At 45.4% G+C, this 18,068-nt stretch overlaps 2 protein-coding genes across 2 annotated transcripts; one reads left to right on the plus strand and one right to left on the minus strand.

The window, feature by feature from the left end:
• On the minus strand, positions 1–2,578 carry CMC4 (C-X9-C motif containing 4). The gene is made up of 3 exons (XM_066581022.1): positions 2,387–2,578; positions 450–517; positions 1–365 (listed from the first exon to the last, which is right to left on the minus strand). The coding sequence occupies exons 2-3, from the start codon at positions 508–510 to the stop codon at positions 196–198; spliced, it is 231 nt and encodes a 76-aa protein (XP_066437119.1). The 5' UTR covers positions 511–517; positions 2,387–2,578; the 3' UTR covers positions 1–195.
• A 3-nt stretch (positions 2,579–2,581) lies between these two features.
• Positions 2,582–16,261, plus strand: BRCC3 (BRCA1/BRCA2-containing complex subunit 3). Its single transcript, XM_066581021.1, has 8 exons — positions 2,582–2,726; positions 6,411–6,530; positions 7,836–7,923; positions 8,009–8,097; positions 9,401–9,456; positions 12,475–12,606; positions 13,857–13,900; positions 15,926–16,261. The coding sequence occupies exons 1-8, from the start codon at positions 2,622–2,624 to the stop codon at positions 16,075–16,077; spliced, it is 786 nt and encodes a 261-aa protein (XP_066437118.1). The 5' UTR covers positions 2,582–2,621; the 3' UTR covers positions 16,078–16,261.
• Positions 16,262–18,068: the final 1,807 nt, after the last annotated feature.

Below are 18,068 nucleotides of genomic sequence, written 5' to 3' on the forward strand. Positions count from 1 at the left end.
TAAATTGATTTGCTCTTTATTTCCGTGTAAATGATCAATCTGTTCAAATAAAACTAAAATTGGTTCAATTTAAAAAGTTAAAAAATAAATACAGATTAATGTCCCTCGTGGCTACATCTTCAAGTTTTGTCTTTTTTTTTTTTTTAAATGTAAAGGTCACAAAAAAAAACAACTTGTAGCTTGACCTTCAGCACATTAGCTTGCACTGAATGCAGTGTTGCTCGATGATCCTTCCACACTTTCTTCAGCATCTCGCTGGTCACGGAAGCCCGAGCAGCAGACCGATCGCCCCGCTACCAGCTTAGAACAACACATCCGCATGGCCGCTATCTCCCGCTCGCAGCTGCTCTCTTTATAACTGTTTACTGTGAATACAAAACAAATGTGAGCATTACACCACTGTAGGGGACTGTAAGGGGCAGAGGGGATGGGTGAGGATTATGGCATACGCTGCAGGCACTTCTGGATGGCACATGCTGCCTTCTGACATGGATCTTTACTCTGAGGCATCTGTAACCTGAGGAAACAGAGAGAAGATGAGGAAGAAGTAATAAGCAATACTTACAGGATGCATAATGCACATAGGCTGCAGGACAAACAATATATGTGCATGTGTGAGGCTATGGCGTTGGTTTACCAACCCTAATGTGAGAGTGTGGCTGTAAGGTGGTAGAACCGACGGCAGAGTGGTTGGTTTATATAGGCCAATCTAGAACAGTTGGGGTGCATGCCCCCCTGTTCCCGGGGTTGTTGCCTTGTGTACATACTTTCTGTACATGACAAAGAGTAAGGCAGGGTGCAACAAGCAGCATGCGGCTGAGTCAATAGTTGCCCACCACCGGTTCCGGATGTTCCATATAGTAATATCTGCTGCATATGGAGGGCCATGGAACCATAGACAACCGTTAGCAGCTGACCCGGCAGCAGCATTGCTTCCCTTGCACTATGAGCGGGGAACAGCTGGATGCAGAAGACAAGCGGGGCCACCCTGCTTGTCTCCTGCATCCTCCGCTCGGAGCGCTCGGCTGTATAACAGCCTGATGGTGTAGACCACTGACCTGAGTACAATCCAGCAGTGGGCTTGGAACGCAGAGTTGTCGGCCCTGAGCAGAGTCTACCAGAGGCCCTCTTTCCCCGGGGATTCCTTGCCTGTTCCTATGATGGTGACTTAAAGTATGACAGAATGTCCTTCCTTTGTCTCTGAATACCCCCTTGTGGGGTAATCCATGTCTGCCCCGTCTGCAGCACTTGACTAAGTCCGCATCCTGGAGGTTTTATGGAATAACTATCCTTTCTGACATGAGTCGGGGCAGTTTCTGCACATTTCAACAGCTGCAGTTCCGGATAATTCCTACTTTGGGCATTGCCAACTCTGCCATGCTGTTAGAGCCCAGTCCGAAGGCCTGACTACCTCTCCCACTTTGCTCACATGTGATCTTGTAAAGGCACCTAACGTAATTTAAGAGAGAAGACCCTCCAGAAATGGATGTTAGATATACCGGCTCTGGTATTTTCAGAAAGTAGTCCATCGTGTTTAACCCATTAAGTACCAGGGTGTTTTGGTCCTAAGTAGGATGAGCGAGTATACTCGCTAAGGCAAACTACTTGAGCGAGTAGTGCCTTATGAGAGTATCTCCCCGCTCGTCTCTAAAGATTTGGCTGCTGGCGGGGGCAGGGGAGAGCGGGGAGGAACGGAGATCTCTCTCTCCTCCCTGCTCACTGCCGCAACTCACCTGTCACCCGCTCTGGCAGCCGAATCTTTAGAGACGAGCGGGCAGATACTCGAATAAGGCACTACTCACTCGACTAGTTTGCCTTATCGTGTATGCTCGCTCATCTATAGTCCTAAGGCTAACTTCACATGGGCGAGCGCGATGTTGGGCCGTGAATCCTGCCCCAATATTACGCTCTCCACCATGTAAAATCCCCATGGATACGAGGCGGTTTCATGTGAAATCAGCCTGGCATCACTTCAGGGATGAAGGGAGCCTCCATCGCAGCTGTCACAGCCGCAGCAGAGGATCTGCGGAATTTCTCCCATTAAAAACAATGGCGCTGTGATGCGAGATCATGCAGCCAGATAGCATCGCGGTGCCATGCGGGAAAACATCGCTCATGTTTATCATCCTCTATCTTTCACAGTAGAAGTCTATATGATGGGCGGGGAAGAAAAGATACTTATGCGCAAACGCAAATCAACCTCGTTCGCTGTGCAAACACGTAGCGCTGTGGTGAACAGATTTGTGCTCCTCGCAACAAGCGTTCCTGAGGACAGTAGGAGTAACTGAGGGACGCTGGGGGTTTATCCATCTCGGTGATTATATCCTCTCACCCCCATATTCAGTATTACTATGTAGCCCCTAATAACCCCCGGCAGCAGACATACCCCGGGCCAGAAGGAAGGCTGCAGCTGCGGGGGAGACCCCGGAACACACAGCAGAAGCTGACTTCACAGGCGTCTAACCAGCGTCCTCAGAGGTCTGACCTTTACAAGCGCAGGGCGCCATTTTCTAGAAGACCAAACCGTGTAGTACTAAGGCCGATGACCTCCACAAGATGGCGTCTGCGCTGCGGACACATTTCCTGCACCGCTAGCGGATGCCGGCTAGTGTACGGACAAGATGGCGGTGCAGGCGGTCCACATCGAGGGAGATGCGTTCTTGGTCTGTGTGGCTCACTCGCTGAGCACAGAGCGGGAGGAGGTGATGGGCCTGTGTATAGGCGAGGTGAGAGTGCGGCTCCTCTGTAGGTGGCGCTACAGCTACCCGTGTAGCCAAGTAGTGATCAGCTGCCCCTTATTCCAGCCTGTGACACCTGGTTGCTATGGGCAACAGCCCCATTGTTTGTGACAGCCGGTGACTCCTGGTTGCTATGGGCAACGGCCCCATTGTTTGTGACAGCCGGTGACTCCTGGTTGCTATGGGCAACGGCCCCATTGTTTGTGAGAGCTGGTGACTCCTGGTTGCTATGGGCAACGGCCGCATTGTTTGTGACAGCCGGTGACTCCTGGTTGCTATGGGCAACGGCCCCATTGTCTGTGTGCATTAGGGTGTAGTCACATGACCGTCTGTGAATACGCTGTTGCCATGCACTTTTCTACCTATCGGCAGACTTTTTTTTGCGCGTCAAAGAGAATACGCAAAATTGTATAGATTTTTTTTTTTTTTTTCCTAAATACCCAGGTTTTCCGTGTATTTCCTGGGTATTTATGTACGCCCATTGATGTCAATGGGCTATTATGATGCGTAATGCGTACTCGGATGCAAATAAGGGCGAGCGTTTGCCTGCGTTTTTACTGCATATTTTGTACCGTAACAGCTCAGCCATACTAAGCCGATGATGTCACCCCACCCATCCCCCTCCTGGTGCCGATGATGTCACCCCACCCATCCCCCTCCTGGTGCCGATGATGTCACCCCACCCATCCCCCTCCTGGTCGCGTAGTAGAAAGCCTTGAAAACGCTGTAGTTACACACCCCATTCATTTCAATTGGTAATGCAGGGCGTGAAAAACGCGCTGCAATGCTGGAAATACAACATGTAGAGTTCGTTTTGGTGCACGTTAAAACCGCTGCGCTAAAATGCTCGTCTGAGCGGCCCCCATTGAAATGAATGGAGGCTCAATGCAGCGATTTTAGCGGAGGTGCGAGCGTCCTCGGGCTGACTGCACACGGGCAGCACAATATCCGGCCGCGAAACTCAGCCCAATATCGCACTCGCCAACGTGTAATGTCCCCGCGGACGGCAGGCGTTTTTGTGTCAAGAATGTCTCCCATCACTTCAGTTCCGATCCGCTGGAGGATCGCCAACTGTTTCCCATTGTTTTCAATGGGAAACTCTCCTCACATTCCTGTGCCCCTCGCGCGCCGTGCACTGTGTTTTCCAGGCTCATTGAAAGCAACGTGCTCCGAGGGAACGCCCAGAGATAGGACCTGCTGCCATTTTCCCAGCACTGTGATGCCAGAAAAACATTTCTCACCCCAAATATATATAATAAAAATTTTTTTCTTTTTTACAAAATATATATTTTAAAAGTACCATATATATATATATATACTCGCGCATAAGCCAAGTTTTTCTGCACAAAAAATGTGCTTAAAAAGCCCCCGTGGCTTATATTTGAGTGAGGTTAAAAAAAACCCACAATACTCACCTCCCAGCCGGCGTGATGCTCTCCCCAGCGGTGCGGCAAGCTGCTTCAGACGTCTCCCCGCTGTCCTCTCCCTGGCTTGGTTTTGAACTCTCTTGCTGTCAGCGCTGTGTGAGGAAGCGCTGTGATTGGACGGAGATCCAGCCATCCACATCTGGCGCTCGATAAACCATTACGGTTAGTATTGCCTCCCCCCCAGTATATCCTCCAGTATAGCTCGGCTTATACTCGAGTATATACGGTAAACACCAAAAAATCTGAAATAAGTTTGGTATCTGTAATTATACTGACTCACAGATTAAAGTTAGCATGCCATTTTTGTCACAAAGGGGGGCGGAATGGTGTTTTTCACATTTTACTCCACTTTTTGTTTTTCTGTACATTATATGGTGCGTTAAATAATACCATTAAAAAATGCAACTCATCCTACAAAAAACAGACAGCTATGTTGACGGAAAAATAAAAGTTATTGTCTGAGGCGAAGGGGAGTAAAAAAAGTCAGAAAAAAAAGTGGGGAGGGGGCTGCGTCCTTAAGGCCGGCTGCACACGAGCGTGACGGGCTCTGCCGTGGAATATTCCGCGGCGAAGCCTGTCACGGCGCCCCCCCCAGAGACCCCATACTTACCAGCGGATCCGTCGTTCTGGGTCCCGCATGACGCTTCCCCGCCCACCGCCGACCGCGTCACATGACACGCCGACCGTGTCATATGACGCGGCGGCGGTAGGCGGGAAAGCGTTTTCATGCTATCTTCCGCTGTGCTACAGCGGGAGATAGCGTGAACGGACGGCTTCCATTGACTGCAATGAAAGCCGTCTGCGCATACGCCCGCGGCAAATAGAGCATGCTGCGGGTGAGGACGGGAGATTTCACGGTGCGGAATTCCGCAATGGAATTCCGCACCGTGAGCATTGAGCTATTAGGTTCAATAGAACCTAATAGCTGCGGGCAACGCAGCGGATTTTCGCCGCGAATTACGTGGCGGAAATCTGTTCGTGGGAAGGAGGCCTAAGGGGTTAAAAAGGCCTGGGGCAGATGGACGAAAGCAGTGCACGATACAAGTGAATGCAGCCATCGCTCCGCAAACGCTACAGCACACACAACGTCTGCACATCCAACAAATAATCACATAGGTGGACGTGAACCGCGGCTGCGACCATGCAGTGTGAGCAGAAACACGTGGCAACAGCACTCGTACACAATAGTGTAACCCTTGTGTGTACCAGGCACAGGGCCCCTATATAATACACTTTCTCATCCATCGTCCTCAACAGCTCCTTTCCTTACTAAGCAGGACTGGCGTTGGAGCAGCTAATAATCAGCGGACGTTCAGTCGCGTTAGTCCCCACCGTCGGAGATTAGTAATCCTCTGCTGCAGCGCATAACACTTTGCCCATTCACTGGAGCTGTTGTACTTTGAGATCCCCATAGCACAGAGAGAGGGGGTGGGACTAAAGAGAGGGGCGGGGATATAGGGCTTTTCCCAGAGATTCCCCATAACAAACCATAGAGGGGGTGGGGTTAGAGGTGGATCCCTCTAGCCTCGCCCCCTCCTCCCACGCTCTCGGGGAAAGCCCTGTAATCCTGCCCCCCTTTTTCTCTTTTTCTCCCTGCTATAGGGAATTCCCTTGGGGAGAGAGGTGGAGGGAGTCCACTACTGCCCCTGCTGCTGGGGAATTGCCCAGCAGGGGGGCAGGAGGAATACCCCGCAGTTTACAGTGGGACATTTAAGAGGTGCCTCTGGCCAGAAGCACCTTTTAAATGTCCTGCTGTTAGCAGCGGGGAAGCTATTCTGTGAACAGGCGTTGCCATTAAGTCCTGCTCCCCTAGAAGTCAATGGAAACTCCTTCCCATCACGCACCGAAGATAGTGCATGTCCGGTGTTTCTTAGGTGCGCGACGTTTTGCGCCTCTAATTCCTAGCATATGAATGCGTGTATGGGAACCCATTGGTTCTTTTAGATGCTTCCATTTTGAGCTTCTACAAAACCCGCTCGTCTGACCGAGCTTATAAGGGGTATTTTTATTTTGGCCAAGGTGGGAAAACCCAGGCCTCTGTTTCCGACGAGCCGTACTATGTTGTTTCCGGAGCGGTCATTCACTACAGTAAGAACTACATAGATATGTCTGGGCCGATCGCTCAGCCGGTAACTATAACAGCTGTTCTCCATCTCGGCTATTAAAAGCCACGGTTGGAATATCCCTTTAAGTATAAGGTTTTTGAGTGCAACTAACTAACTGATCTGTTCTGTTAACTATACAGGTGGATACCCAGAGAGTTGTACACATTCATTCCGTGATCATCCTGCGGAGATCGGACAAGAGAAAGGATCGAGTGGAGATCTCACCTGAACAGCTGTCGGCGGCTACTACAGAAGCCGATATATCCTGCTGTGTTACATAGTTGGTGGACCTGCAGCTTTTTGTTCCCCACACTCTATCACATTCAGTTCTACTGTACAAAGTTGATTCAGACGAAGGCAAAAACCCTACACGGCAGTTGCCAATTTTGTCATGTAAGGGCTAATAGACTTTTATGCACTTTTCAGGCACAATAAGAACCTCACGATTCTCGATGGCCCAAGCAAACGGGGCGGTGACGTCATCCCCAGCTCAGTCGCGCTCGGGCAGTCTGTTTAGACTGCACAGTTCTCATTGAGAATCGTGTAGTTCTCATTCACTTACTCAGTGGTTTACATTCCTATGGGAAGTCAATAGATGCCGTCCGACCCGCGGCCCTTCCGCGATTGACATTGTGGAAGGGTCGTGGATTCTGCATCGTCAGCTAGCGAGGTCGCGGGAAGAAAAAAAAATTGGAAAAGAAATCTGTACTGCGCATGTTCGACGGCAAGCCATGTGGACCATCCGCAGCACAGATAATTCAGTTACGCGCGGACGCTTGGCGGGACAAGGGTCGGATTCTGCTGCGGGCTCCCACATACGGAATCCGACCCGTTCGTTATGCCGCCGGCCTTAGAAGTCCACAATCCGGCAATGATTTTTATGCCGACTGAAATTGCACAACGGACGAGAAGCTCAGGATTCTCGTTCATCATTCATTAATTCGTCCTCTAAAGGAGATTTTCAAAGATCTACTTTGGACTGTATTTACACGGGCAAGAAACGCGTAAAAGTTCCATCCGATGCGATATGGACGGAGCTCGCACCAGTAAAGAACCCATTATTTGCAGTGAGTTTATACACATGGACAATTCTTCAAGCAGAGATAGAAAAATTGCAGCATGTTCTATTTCTAGGGTGATTCCTATGGGTTTATGAAGAACGGAAAAAATCGCACTTGCGTACCCTGTGATTTGCATGTGCGTGCCACGCTTTTTTTTCCATTTTAACTATTGGAACAATGCAATTTATTTTTAATTTTTTTTTTCACATACATAAAAGTCGCAAGATCAGTGATGCGTTTTTAATGCCAAAACATATCACAATTGCCGAAAAATCCAATTTTCTCGGACCGATATTGCACTCGCTCATGTAAATACAGCCTCGCTTATGTGAAAAACTTGAACGTTGCATTTTCCTACTGTAACACGGTGAACAATAATTCTGGGTGTATATCAGCTAATATGTATTCAAGACAGCAAGAAAAGTGGCAAAAAATGGGCACAATAAACCAAATGTCATACTTGTCGCCCTCACCTGGGCAAGTTGTTCTTTAACTCCTCTGCACAGATTGTCTGAGATCACCGGACGTCCCATGAGGGTTGTTGGCTGGTATCACTCTCACCCACATATCACAGTGTGGCCGTCCCATGTCGGTGAGAGACTGATGGCATATATACCAAAGAGATGTGGAAAGAGGGAAATGTCCCTAATTAGTGGTGTCTTCTCTCGTTCCTGCAGATGTGCGCACCCAGGCCATGTATCAGATGATGGATGTTGGCTTCGTGGGACTAATCTTCTCCTGCTTCATAGAAGACAAGAACACAAAGGTCAGTTTGAGCATTTGGACTGACAGAAGAGAAAAGCTGCAGAGCTTAGATGAAATACTTGTCCACACTGTTCCCTGCAACCCCCTCCGACCGCCACTGCAGCAACTTTTTTGTTCTTTCATCCTTGCCGTAATTATCCATTAGTCCGACTACATGGAGTTTGAGAACTTGTTTTTAGCGGGAAGAGTTGCATTTTAAATGGCACCACTTAATGTGTCATGTAAAGTGTTGGAAAACTTTTTGCAGTTTTTAAGTTGAATTGGGAAAAAAACGCAATGGCGCCACCGTTTTTTGGGACCCATAACACTTATTTTTCCGTTGATGGAACTGTGTAAGGGCTTCTTTGTTGCAGGATGAGCTATTTTCATTGTTAGCATCCTGGCGTACATATGACTGTTTAAATGCTTTTAATTCCATATTTTTGGGAGGTAATGTGACCAAAATAAATACCGTTTTAGTAGCGTTTTTTTTTTTTTTTAAATAAAAGAATCTGAATAATAAAACAAAAATACATATTTGGTATCGCTGCATCCGTAAAAGTCCGATCTATTAAAGTAACACATTATTTACCCTGCACGATGAATGTAGTCAGAAAAAAATAAAGACCGCCAAAGATGCACTTTTTTTGGTCACCCTGTCTCTAAGAAAAATTGCAATAAAAAGCGATTAAAAGGTAATATGAATTCAAAAATGGTACCAACACAAACTGCAGGACATCCCGCAAAAAACGAGCCCTCGCACAACTAGGTTGACGGAAAAATAAAAAAGTTATTGCTCGAAAGATGATGGCGGCAGGAAAAAAAATGCCTTTGAAAAAAGTAGTACAGCAAAAAAAAAAAAAACTCTATAAGCTTGGTATCGCAGTAATAATACGGACCCATAGAATAAAGTTAACATGTTTCTATGGCGCACAAACTGCAACAAAAATGACAAGATGCACCAAAACATGGCGGAAGGTTGTTTTTTTTTTCGTTTTTTCATTTTACTCCACTTAGCATTTTTTTAAAGTTTTTCAGTGCATTAAATAGCACCATTTAAAAATAAAACTCGTCCCACAAAAAATAAGCCCTTGTACAGCTACGCCGATGGATAAATAAAGAAGTTACGATTTATTTATTTTTTTAAAACGGGGAAGAAAAAAATGAAAAAAAGGGCCGTGTCATTAGGGGGTTAAATATATTATAAAGATTCTTAATATCGCCTGTTCTGTACATTAACATAATGTAAATGACAGTTACACTTTAACACATACTGTATAATTTTTCACCCTTTATTTATCTTACTGGCTTTTCCTCCGGCCTAGACGGGACGTATTCTCTACACCTGCTTCCAGTCAGTCCAAGCACAGAAGAGCAATGAGTAAGTCACTTGTATAATTCAAGGATCTTTGCAGTGTTACACATATGTATGGTAACAATATTGCTTAAAGGGGTTGTCCCGCAAAACAAAGTTGGGGTTATACACTTCTGTATGGCCATATTAATGCACTTTGTAATGTACATTGTGCATTAATTATGAGCCATACAGAAGTTATTCACTTACCTGCTCCGTTGCTGGCGTCCTCGTCTCCATGGTGCCGTCTAATTTTCAGCATCTAATCGCCCAATTAGGCGCGCTTGCGCAGTCCGGTCTTCTCCCTTCTGAATGGGGCCGCTCGTGCCAGAGAGCTGCTCCTCGTAGCTCCGCCCCGTCACGTGTGCCAATTCCAGCCAATCAGGAGGCTGGAATCGGCAATGGACCGCACAGAAGACCTGCGGTCCACCGAGGGTGAAGATCCCGGCGGCCATCTTCGCAAGGTAAGTAAGAAGTCACCGGAGCGCGGGGATTTGGGTAAGTACTATCCGTTTTTTTTTTAAACCCCTGCATCGGGTTTGTCTCGCACCGAACGGGGGGGCTATTGAAAAAAAAAAAAAAACCGTTTCGGCGCGGGACAACCCCTTTAAATCAAAAGTTGAGAAGGATCATAGACACAACGAACAGGAAAGGACTCATTGACTTCTATGGGAGAGTGCTGTAGACATGCTCTGTGACTTCTCCATAGGTCATTGTACAGACAGGCAAGGTGGTGAGTTGTCACCATCTCTTGTTCTGAAGGTTAGCGATATGTTCGTGTTACCTTTCATTATAATCCTGCTTGTGATAATAATCAGATGCTTACTGAAAAGGCCAAGTGGCCAGAGATACAGTTTAACTATTAGGATTTTTTTATATGTACATAGCAACATGGAGAATTAACCCTTTGCAATCCAATTTTGGATGTAGGGTTTTCTAGTCTAGAGGGCTTTCTCTTTCTGCCATTATACAATGGCACCATCTGCTGGCTAGAGCCAGTACTGCGGCTTGGGACATGCTGGAAAGGCCCCCCCCCCCCCCGACAACAGAGCGGCCAGTAATATACAGTAAGAATACCCTGTCTTCTGACATCGGAGCTGTACAGCCTTAAATCAGAATGTCTTCAGACGTCAGACAGTGGATTAGAAAGGGTTAAAGAAAAAAGTTACTAAATAAAGATGAGCGAACGTGTTCGGCTCCGCCCCTTTTTGCCCGAACACCGAACTTTGCGAGCAATTCCGTGCTCGGGCGAAAAAAGTTCGGGGGTCGCCGTGGGGGGGTGCGGCGGGGAGTGGGGGGGAGAGGGAGAGAGAGAGGGCTCCCCCCTGTTCCCCGCTGCTGCCGCCCGCGCCGCCGCGCCTCTCCCCGCCCCCCGAATCTTTACGCGCGGACACTGAAGTCCTCGGTAAAGCCGGTGTCCGGGTGCATAAGTGTTCGTTAAGAACACGTTCGCTCATCTCTATTGCTAAAGTAAAAAAAAAACTTTTGCCGTAAAACCTTTATCTATGCAATAGTTCAGTTTTCTGATAACACATTTCCTTTAAATTTAATGGCATGTCAGTTTGGTTCCTTTTATAAATGTATATAAATCTATATAAATTTCGTATAGCTGCAATCATTCTGGCCCGCAGAATTCGGGAACATGTCACTGATATCGCACGGTTAATTACCTCAAAGCATAACCTGTACAAGAATGACAAAATAGGTTGTTTATGGTTTTTTTCATCCTCTTAAAAAAAAAAAGTATTATTCATACTCCCCACAGCTAACATATACTACTTATGCCTAGAGGAATACCTCAGCGGCATGTTTTCATGGCGGTGTCCAATGGGGATTGTGAATAGGCAAAATACTGCAATTTTCACTTTGCACCATCCACGGCGCATTAATAATAATCTTTATGTAGCGCCAACATATTCCGCAGCGCTTTAGAGATCAGAGGGTACATGTATGTACAAAGTCCAACATTACACATATTACAGTGATAAACATTTGTAATAATAGGTATGAGGGTCCTGCTTCCGAGAGATTACCATCTATGAGGAAATAGGAATGGCACGAGGTGCAGGAGCTTGGTTTGTACAATTTCTGGAAAATGTATGAAACGCCTGTGAGGTCAAAACACTCACCACACAGCTTGATGAATTCCTTGAGGGGGTATAGTTTCCAAAATTGGGTCACTTTTTTTTTTTTAATGCCACAGAAAACCTCTTCAGAAAAATTAAAAATGTTGGACCTTATTTTTCAAACTCTGTTGAAATTTTGCAAACTAACACAGCCTCATATTTCAGGTAATTTGACTTTGGAGAGTCCGTTTGACATTTTTTTTTTTTTTACAAAAAAAAAATCTTGTCTAGGAGATGGGGAAATTTAGATTAAAAAAAACCCAGAAGAGAAAAAGAAAAATGCAAACAATATAAAAAATAAGATAAAGTATCATAAAATAACAAAAACATAATATAAAAAAAGGGAAAAATATTAGAGACATCAAAGCGTTCCTGACTTTTCTCAAATATAACCGGTTCTTCTTACCCTCTCATTTGCTGCTGTTTGCATCCTGTTTCATGTTTATTAGTCCTGATTTTCAGGTGCTCTTCCTAATTTATCCGTTGCTCTGCTGTTGCAATCCACTTTCATGCAGGGGGAGTGTAACAAGCCTAGCATTCTGCCAGTAGTTCATTGTCCTGTGCTTCCTTTTCTTGACTTCCCATACTACATTGCTCCGTCTATGGTCCAATCATCAGGAAGGCAGTATCTGCTTTCCCAAGTCTATTCAGGCACACACGTGCTGTAACAACATGAGAGGCAGAGATTGTAGAGGTTGCAGACGCAGTGTCTGCAGATCTGTCAGCCTGTGAGTGCAGGGAACAGCCTCCTAGCTTTCCAGTTTCTACAGAAGCTCAATACCTAACAAAACAGTGGATTGCAGAGGATCTGAAAGGGAGATTTCAAGACTGGCTGCGACTCCAAGGAGTTAAACTAGTTCACTTTTATATTCTTGGCATGCAGTTGCTATTATACCATGTCTTATATTTTATCTAACAGATATGAAAGAATAGAAATACCACTTCACGTTGTCCCACATGACACTATTAGGAAGGTTTGCTTGGAATCAGCTGTGGAACTACCCAAAATTCTGTGCCAGGAGGAGCAGGATGCTTACCGCAAAATACACAGGTATCAGTTCAATTGTATGTATGCTTAAAAAATAAATCTTAAAGGGATTGTCCAGGATTAGAAAAACATGGCTGTATTCTTCCAAAAACAGTGCCACACCTGTCCACAGGTTATATGTAGAGATGAGCGAGCGTACTCGGATAAGCACTACTCACTCGAGTAATTGGCTTTATCCGAGTATCGCTGTGCTCGGGGCTAAAGATTCGGGTGCCGGCACGGAGCGGGGAGCTGCAGGGGAGAGCGGGGAGGAACGGAGGTAAGATCTTTCTCTCCCTCCCTCTCTCCCGCCCGCTCTCCCCTGCTCCCCGCTGCGACTCACCTGTCGGCCGCAGCGGCACCCGAATCTTCAGACCCGAGCACAGCGATACTCGGATAAAGCCAATTACTCGAGCGAGTAGTGCTTATCCGAGTACGCTCGCTCATCTCTAGTTATATGTGGTTTTGCACCTCGGCCCCATTTACTTCGCTGGAGTAGAGCTGCAGTTCTCAACCCATTGACACAAGCAGCCATGATTTTCTAGTTCTTAACCCATGTCAAAACTCAGTGGTTTCTCTCCGTGTTAGCTGGATATGCTCTCACGTTTTTTGTCTAGTGCATCGGTCCAGGCTTCCATGGGAGCAGCATCTATAGGAGCCCCAGCATATGGCTGCATATGCCCTATGCAGTTAGGACAAACGGAGAGGATTGATCATGGCTATTAAAGGGGTTTTCCAGGCAGGGCCCACTCAGGGCGAGAGCCACTGCTCCGACCCCTGTGCAGAGCTGGTGCTCGTAATTGCAGGCACAGGCCTCATTGAAATCAGTGGGACCCCAGCCTGCAATTACAAGCACTGGTCACGACTTCGCTCCAACCCCAGTGTTTTCCAGTAGGCGCTATCTCGAAAAACCCTTTAAATGCCGCTGTCATTCCTCAGTATGAACCTGAGACAGAGATGCCTAGTGACCATGAGTGTGTTTTGTTCTTTTTCTGAAGTGCTGTAGTGTTTTAAGAATAAATGCACTTTGAAGTTTGGAGCTGAGCTTGGAGTCATGGGGGCGGGCCTTGCCAGCCTCTCCCCGCCCACTGCATGGAGACTGACAGTTCGCTCCCCTTTTATGTATAGGGAGCAAGCTGTCTGCTTTCATCCTGTGGGCAGATGGTGGATTTGGATTGCTGATTCTGGGAATAAGTTAAATTCATGAATGGTGGTTTTGTTGGTGCGTTTGTCTGATTTACTGTCTTACACTCTGATGTGTTTTCATCCTTCAGTCTTGGACATTTAGATTCTGTTACCAAGATTCATAATGGTTCAGGTAAGTGATAAGACAGTGAGGATGCAATAACACTTCTCACTATTTATTTGAAATGCTAGTATTGTTTTATAATGTTATAAGATTGTTTGCATTTTTTAAAGCTCCATATTACAATCCAGTTACAGAAGTATTAACCCCTTCCTGCTCCAAGACGTACATTTATGTCCTGCAGCGTCGGGGTATGTATGAAGAGAGATCACGGCACGACCTCTCTTCGTACAGCGCAGGTGTCAGCTGTTATAGTTGCAATCGCGGCTATTAACTCTTCAACTGCATTTAAATCCTCCGAGTGATGTTCAGGGGTCCTGTACGGCCCCCCTCCCTTCTGAAAAAGCCCCAAGGCTGCCTATCAAGCTGCCCAAAGGGGTGGCTTGATAGACTGCCTTTCAAATCGCAGTATGGCGCTATGCTATTGCATCTCTAGTTGTGGTCCCCCAGGGGGGTTAAAGAAAAGTAAAAATAAGATCAATAAAGTTTTTATTAATTGTGAAAAAAAAAAAAAAGAAATAAAAGTTTAAATCACCCCCCTTTTGCCATATCTATAATTAAAAAAAAATCTAAATCATAAAAGTAAAATACATATTTGGTATCACTGCATTTGTAAAAGTCTGATCTATCAAAGTAGCGCATTATTTACCCCTCACGGTGAACATTGTCTGAAAAAAAGAGAAAAAAAAACGCCAGAAATGCACTTTTTCAGTCACCCTGTCTCCCAGAAAAAAATGCAATAAAAAGTGATCGAAAAATCGTATGTATTCCAAATTGTTACTAACAGAAAATACAGGAGATCCCGCAAAAAACGAGCCCTCGCTCAACTAAGTCGACGGAAAATAAAAAAGTTATTGCGCACAGAAGATGGCGGCAGAAAATATTTTTTTTAAATTAAATATCTTTGAAAAGTACAGCAAAAAAAAAATTAAATACAAGTTTGGTATCGTAGTAATCGCACTGACCCATAGAATAAAGTTATCATGTCATTTTTAATGCAGTTTGTGCGCCGTAGAAACAAGACGCACTGAAAGATGGCGGGATGTCGTTTTTGGTTTTTTTTATTTTTCTCCATTTAGAATTTTTTAAACGTTTTTCAGTACCTTATATGGTACAGTAGATGGTACCATTGAAAAATACAACTCGTCCCGCAAAAAACAAGCCCTCATACAGCGACGTTGATGGATAAATAAAGGAGTTACGATTTTTTTAAAGGGGGGAGGAAATATGACGAAAATGGGAAAAAAAGAGGCCGCTTCACTAATGGGTTAACAGGCTATTTAGGTCACTTGTGATCAGTCTGAGAGATATGGAGGGCAAATTCTGATAGTTAGCAAGCCCTGGTTCATCTAATCTTACACAGTTAGCTATTTATTTGGTATTTGCACCGATCCACAAATTTCATTTGGCTCTTACATTTTTCAGTTTAAGGAGTAAGTGGCGTCTAGTTAGTTTTGTTTAGTCCGCTGCACTTCTCAGAGTAGTTGATTATGCCTTTTAATACCTGGGATTATGCAGAAATATGCATACCAACGGGATATACCTTTTTCATAATGGCCCTTATCAGGTGATGTATACAGTAGCATACCTCAGGGATCAATGCTTGGCATGACATCAGGATATGTTCTCGGTTTAGAGATGAACAGTTGTTTTAGGTGTATTCCCAGACTTGAGTTTTATCATCTATCCACAGAATAGGTGATAAACATCTGATCAGTGGCAGTCTGAGTTGGGACCCTTGGACCGCCTGCACATGAACGGATGTTTGCTGCGGGTGTCCGCACCACGTATCCCTTCTCACTGTAGGAGTTGCAGTAAGGAGGTAAGGGGGACATAGCCCCCCCATGTTTGACATCTGTGGGCATTCTATCAATAAGACCCCCATGATCAGACTTTTATCACCTATCCTGCAGATAAGGTGATAAGTCAGTTCTGGTAATACCTCTTTAAGCAGTGGTCTTATTTCACATGTATCATTATGACAAGTGTGTTGACAACTTGCTGGCTGTTTTGATAACTTGCTGTTTTTTCTTGCAGTTTTCACTAAGAATCTATGTGGTCAAATGTCTGCAGTTAGTGGTCCACTTCTACAATGGCTGGAAGATCGTCTGCAGCAAAATCACCAACGTGCACAGGAGTTAGAACAAGAGAAGGAGAGATTAATGCAGGAATTACAGAGCCTGGACTGAATATTTTATAGACTGTGGTCAACCTCACAGCGTCATTTTATTTTTGAGAAGAGAAGAATTTAACTTTTTTTGTTTCCCTTTTATTGAATATACTTTGTCTTCTGATTGTATGTAAAACAGCTCTGTTCCTACGGTAATAATCAAGCCTCTTCTGTAGAATAATATAAACTCTATTATATACGGAGCTGAATACTTAAGGCTCATTTCCACGCAAAGACAATCTTTCAAGTGATTGAAAGATTGACAGTTCTAGCAATCATTTTGCATAAAGTACTAATGGGCATTAATGCCCATTAGCACTTTATCAGCTTCATTTGCATGTAGATCAGCCTCTAGCAGCTGTTTGCAAATCCCAGCAGTTTGGACTTTGCCCTCAGAAGGAGGGTAAATGCTGGCAAAGTGAATTGGGATCTAGTGAGCAAATCAGTTTTTAACCTTTCCAATCCAATATCCCTGCCACCCGCATGCTCCCCAACTGGTATTTATTTTCCATGGGAAAGCGCATTGTGGATTCCTCAGAATTAGTCAACAGAAATGCTTAAAAATGAACTGCCATGATGATTTTATTAGCAATTTTTGGTAAATTAACCCTTTCCAAACTAGTGTCACCCCTTGTCCAACATTAAGATTTCTCTGCATAGCTCAGATATCGGACGAGGGCTGACACATGTTTTTAACAGTATGCAGGACAGAGCGCCAATGTCGGAGGCTTTCCTGCATACTGTTAGAAACTTGTGTCAGCCCTCGTCTGATATCGGAGCTATGCAGGAAAATGTTAGTGTCCGACACTGGATTGGAAAGGATTAAAGTCTTACAGGGTCAAGCAAGAGTTTTAACCTCTTATTGACTGCCTATTCGCCTTCTTACGGCAGTTGCTAAGAGGCCTTAGGCTGCATTCAGACGAACGTATATCGGCTCGGTTTTCACGCCGAGCCTATATACGTTGTCCTCGTGTGCAGGGGGGGGGGATGGAAGAGCCAGGAGCAGGAACTGAGCTCCCACCCCCTCTCTGCCTCCTCTCCGCCCCTCTGCATTATTTGCAATGGGGAGAGGCAGGCCGGGGCGGGGCTAAGTGCCGAGAATTAGCCCCACCCCCGCTCCGCCTCTCCCCATTGCAAATAGAGCAGAGGAGGCAGAGAGGGGGTGGGAGCTCAGTTCCTGCTCCTGGCTCTTCCACCCCCCCCCCCCCCTCCTGCACACGAGAACAACGTATATCGGCTCGGCGTGAAAACCGAGCCGATATACGTTCGTCTGAATGCAGCCTTATTCTGAAGCATGCAACTTTTTTATGTCGTATTAGAATAAGTGTAAAATGAGTTTCCCATGGTAATAGGTGCAGGGACTCTACTATCCTATGACTGCCAGGCTTCAACTCTAACTCTGGAAGTAGAAAAACCTAAGCTCTCAGTCGGTTAACCCTTGACATGCCGTGGTCAATGCGATTGCATCATGTAAAAGGCTGACAGGAAGGTGGGCTCCTTCTGTCACTCATCAGACCCTTACAATGTTATCGCGGGGTGACAATAGGTTGCTATGGCACCCAAATGCTTGAAAATGGCTTCCAGGTTTGCCATCCTATGGTTGCTTATAAAGCTTAGTCAAAGGCAGGTTCTCATAGGCAGATGTAACACACTGCAGTACTTAAGTATTGCGGTGTATTGTAGGAACAATCATTTAGTTCATAAGTCTTTTAGTGGTACGAAAGTTTTTTTTTAAAAAAAAAGGGAAAACCAAATTTTTTCCCTTTACACTGGAAAATAAAAATCACAAATTTGGTATCGCCGCATTTGTAATATCCCAAATAAAAAAACAGATGTTATTTAAAGGGAATGTGTCACTTATATTTTCTTTACTAAAATAGTAACACCGTGTGTAAGGCTGAAAAAAAGACACAAGTCCATCTAGTTCAGTCTATTATCCCCCAACCTTGATCCAAAACTGTACACAATATTACATGTGTGCTCTGACCATTGACTTGTAAAGAGGACGAA

This window comes from Eleutherodactylus coqui, chromosome 10, assembly GCF_035609145.1.
Source record: "Eleutherodactylus coqui strain aEleCoq1 chromosome 10, aEleCoq1.hap1, whole genome shotgun sequence".
Lineage (NCBI taxonomy): Eukaryota > Metazoa > Chordata > Amphibia > Anura > Eleutherodactylidae > Eleutherodactylus > Eleutherodactylus coqui.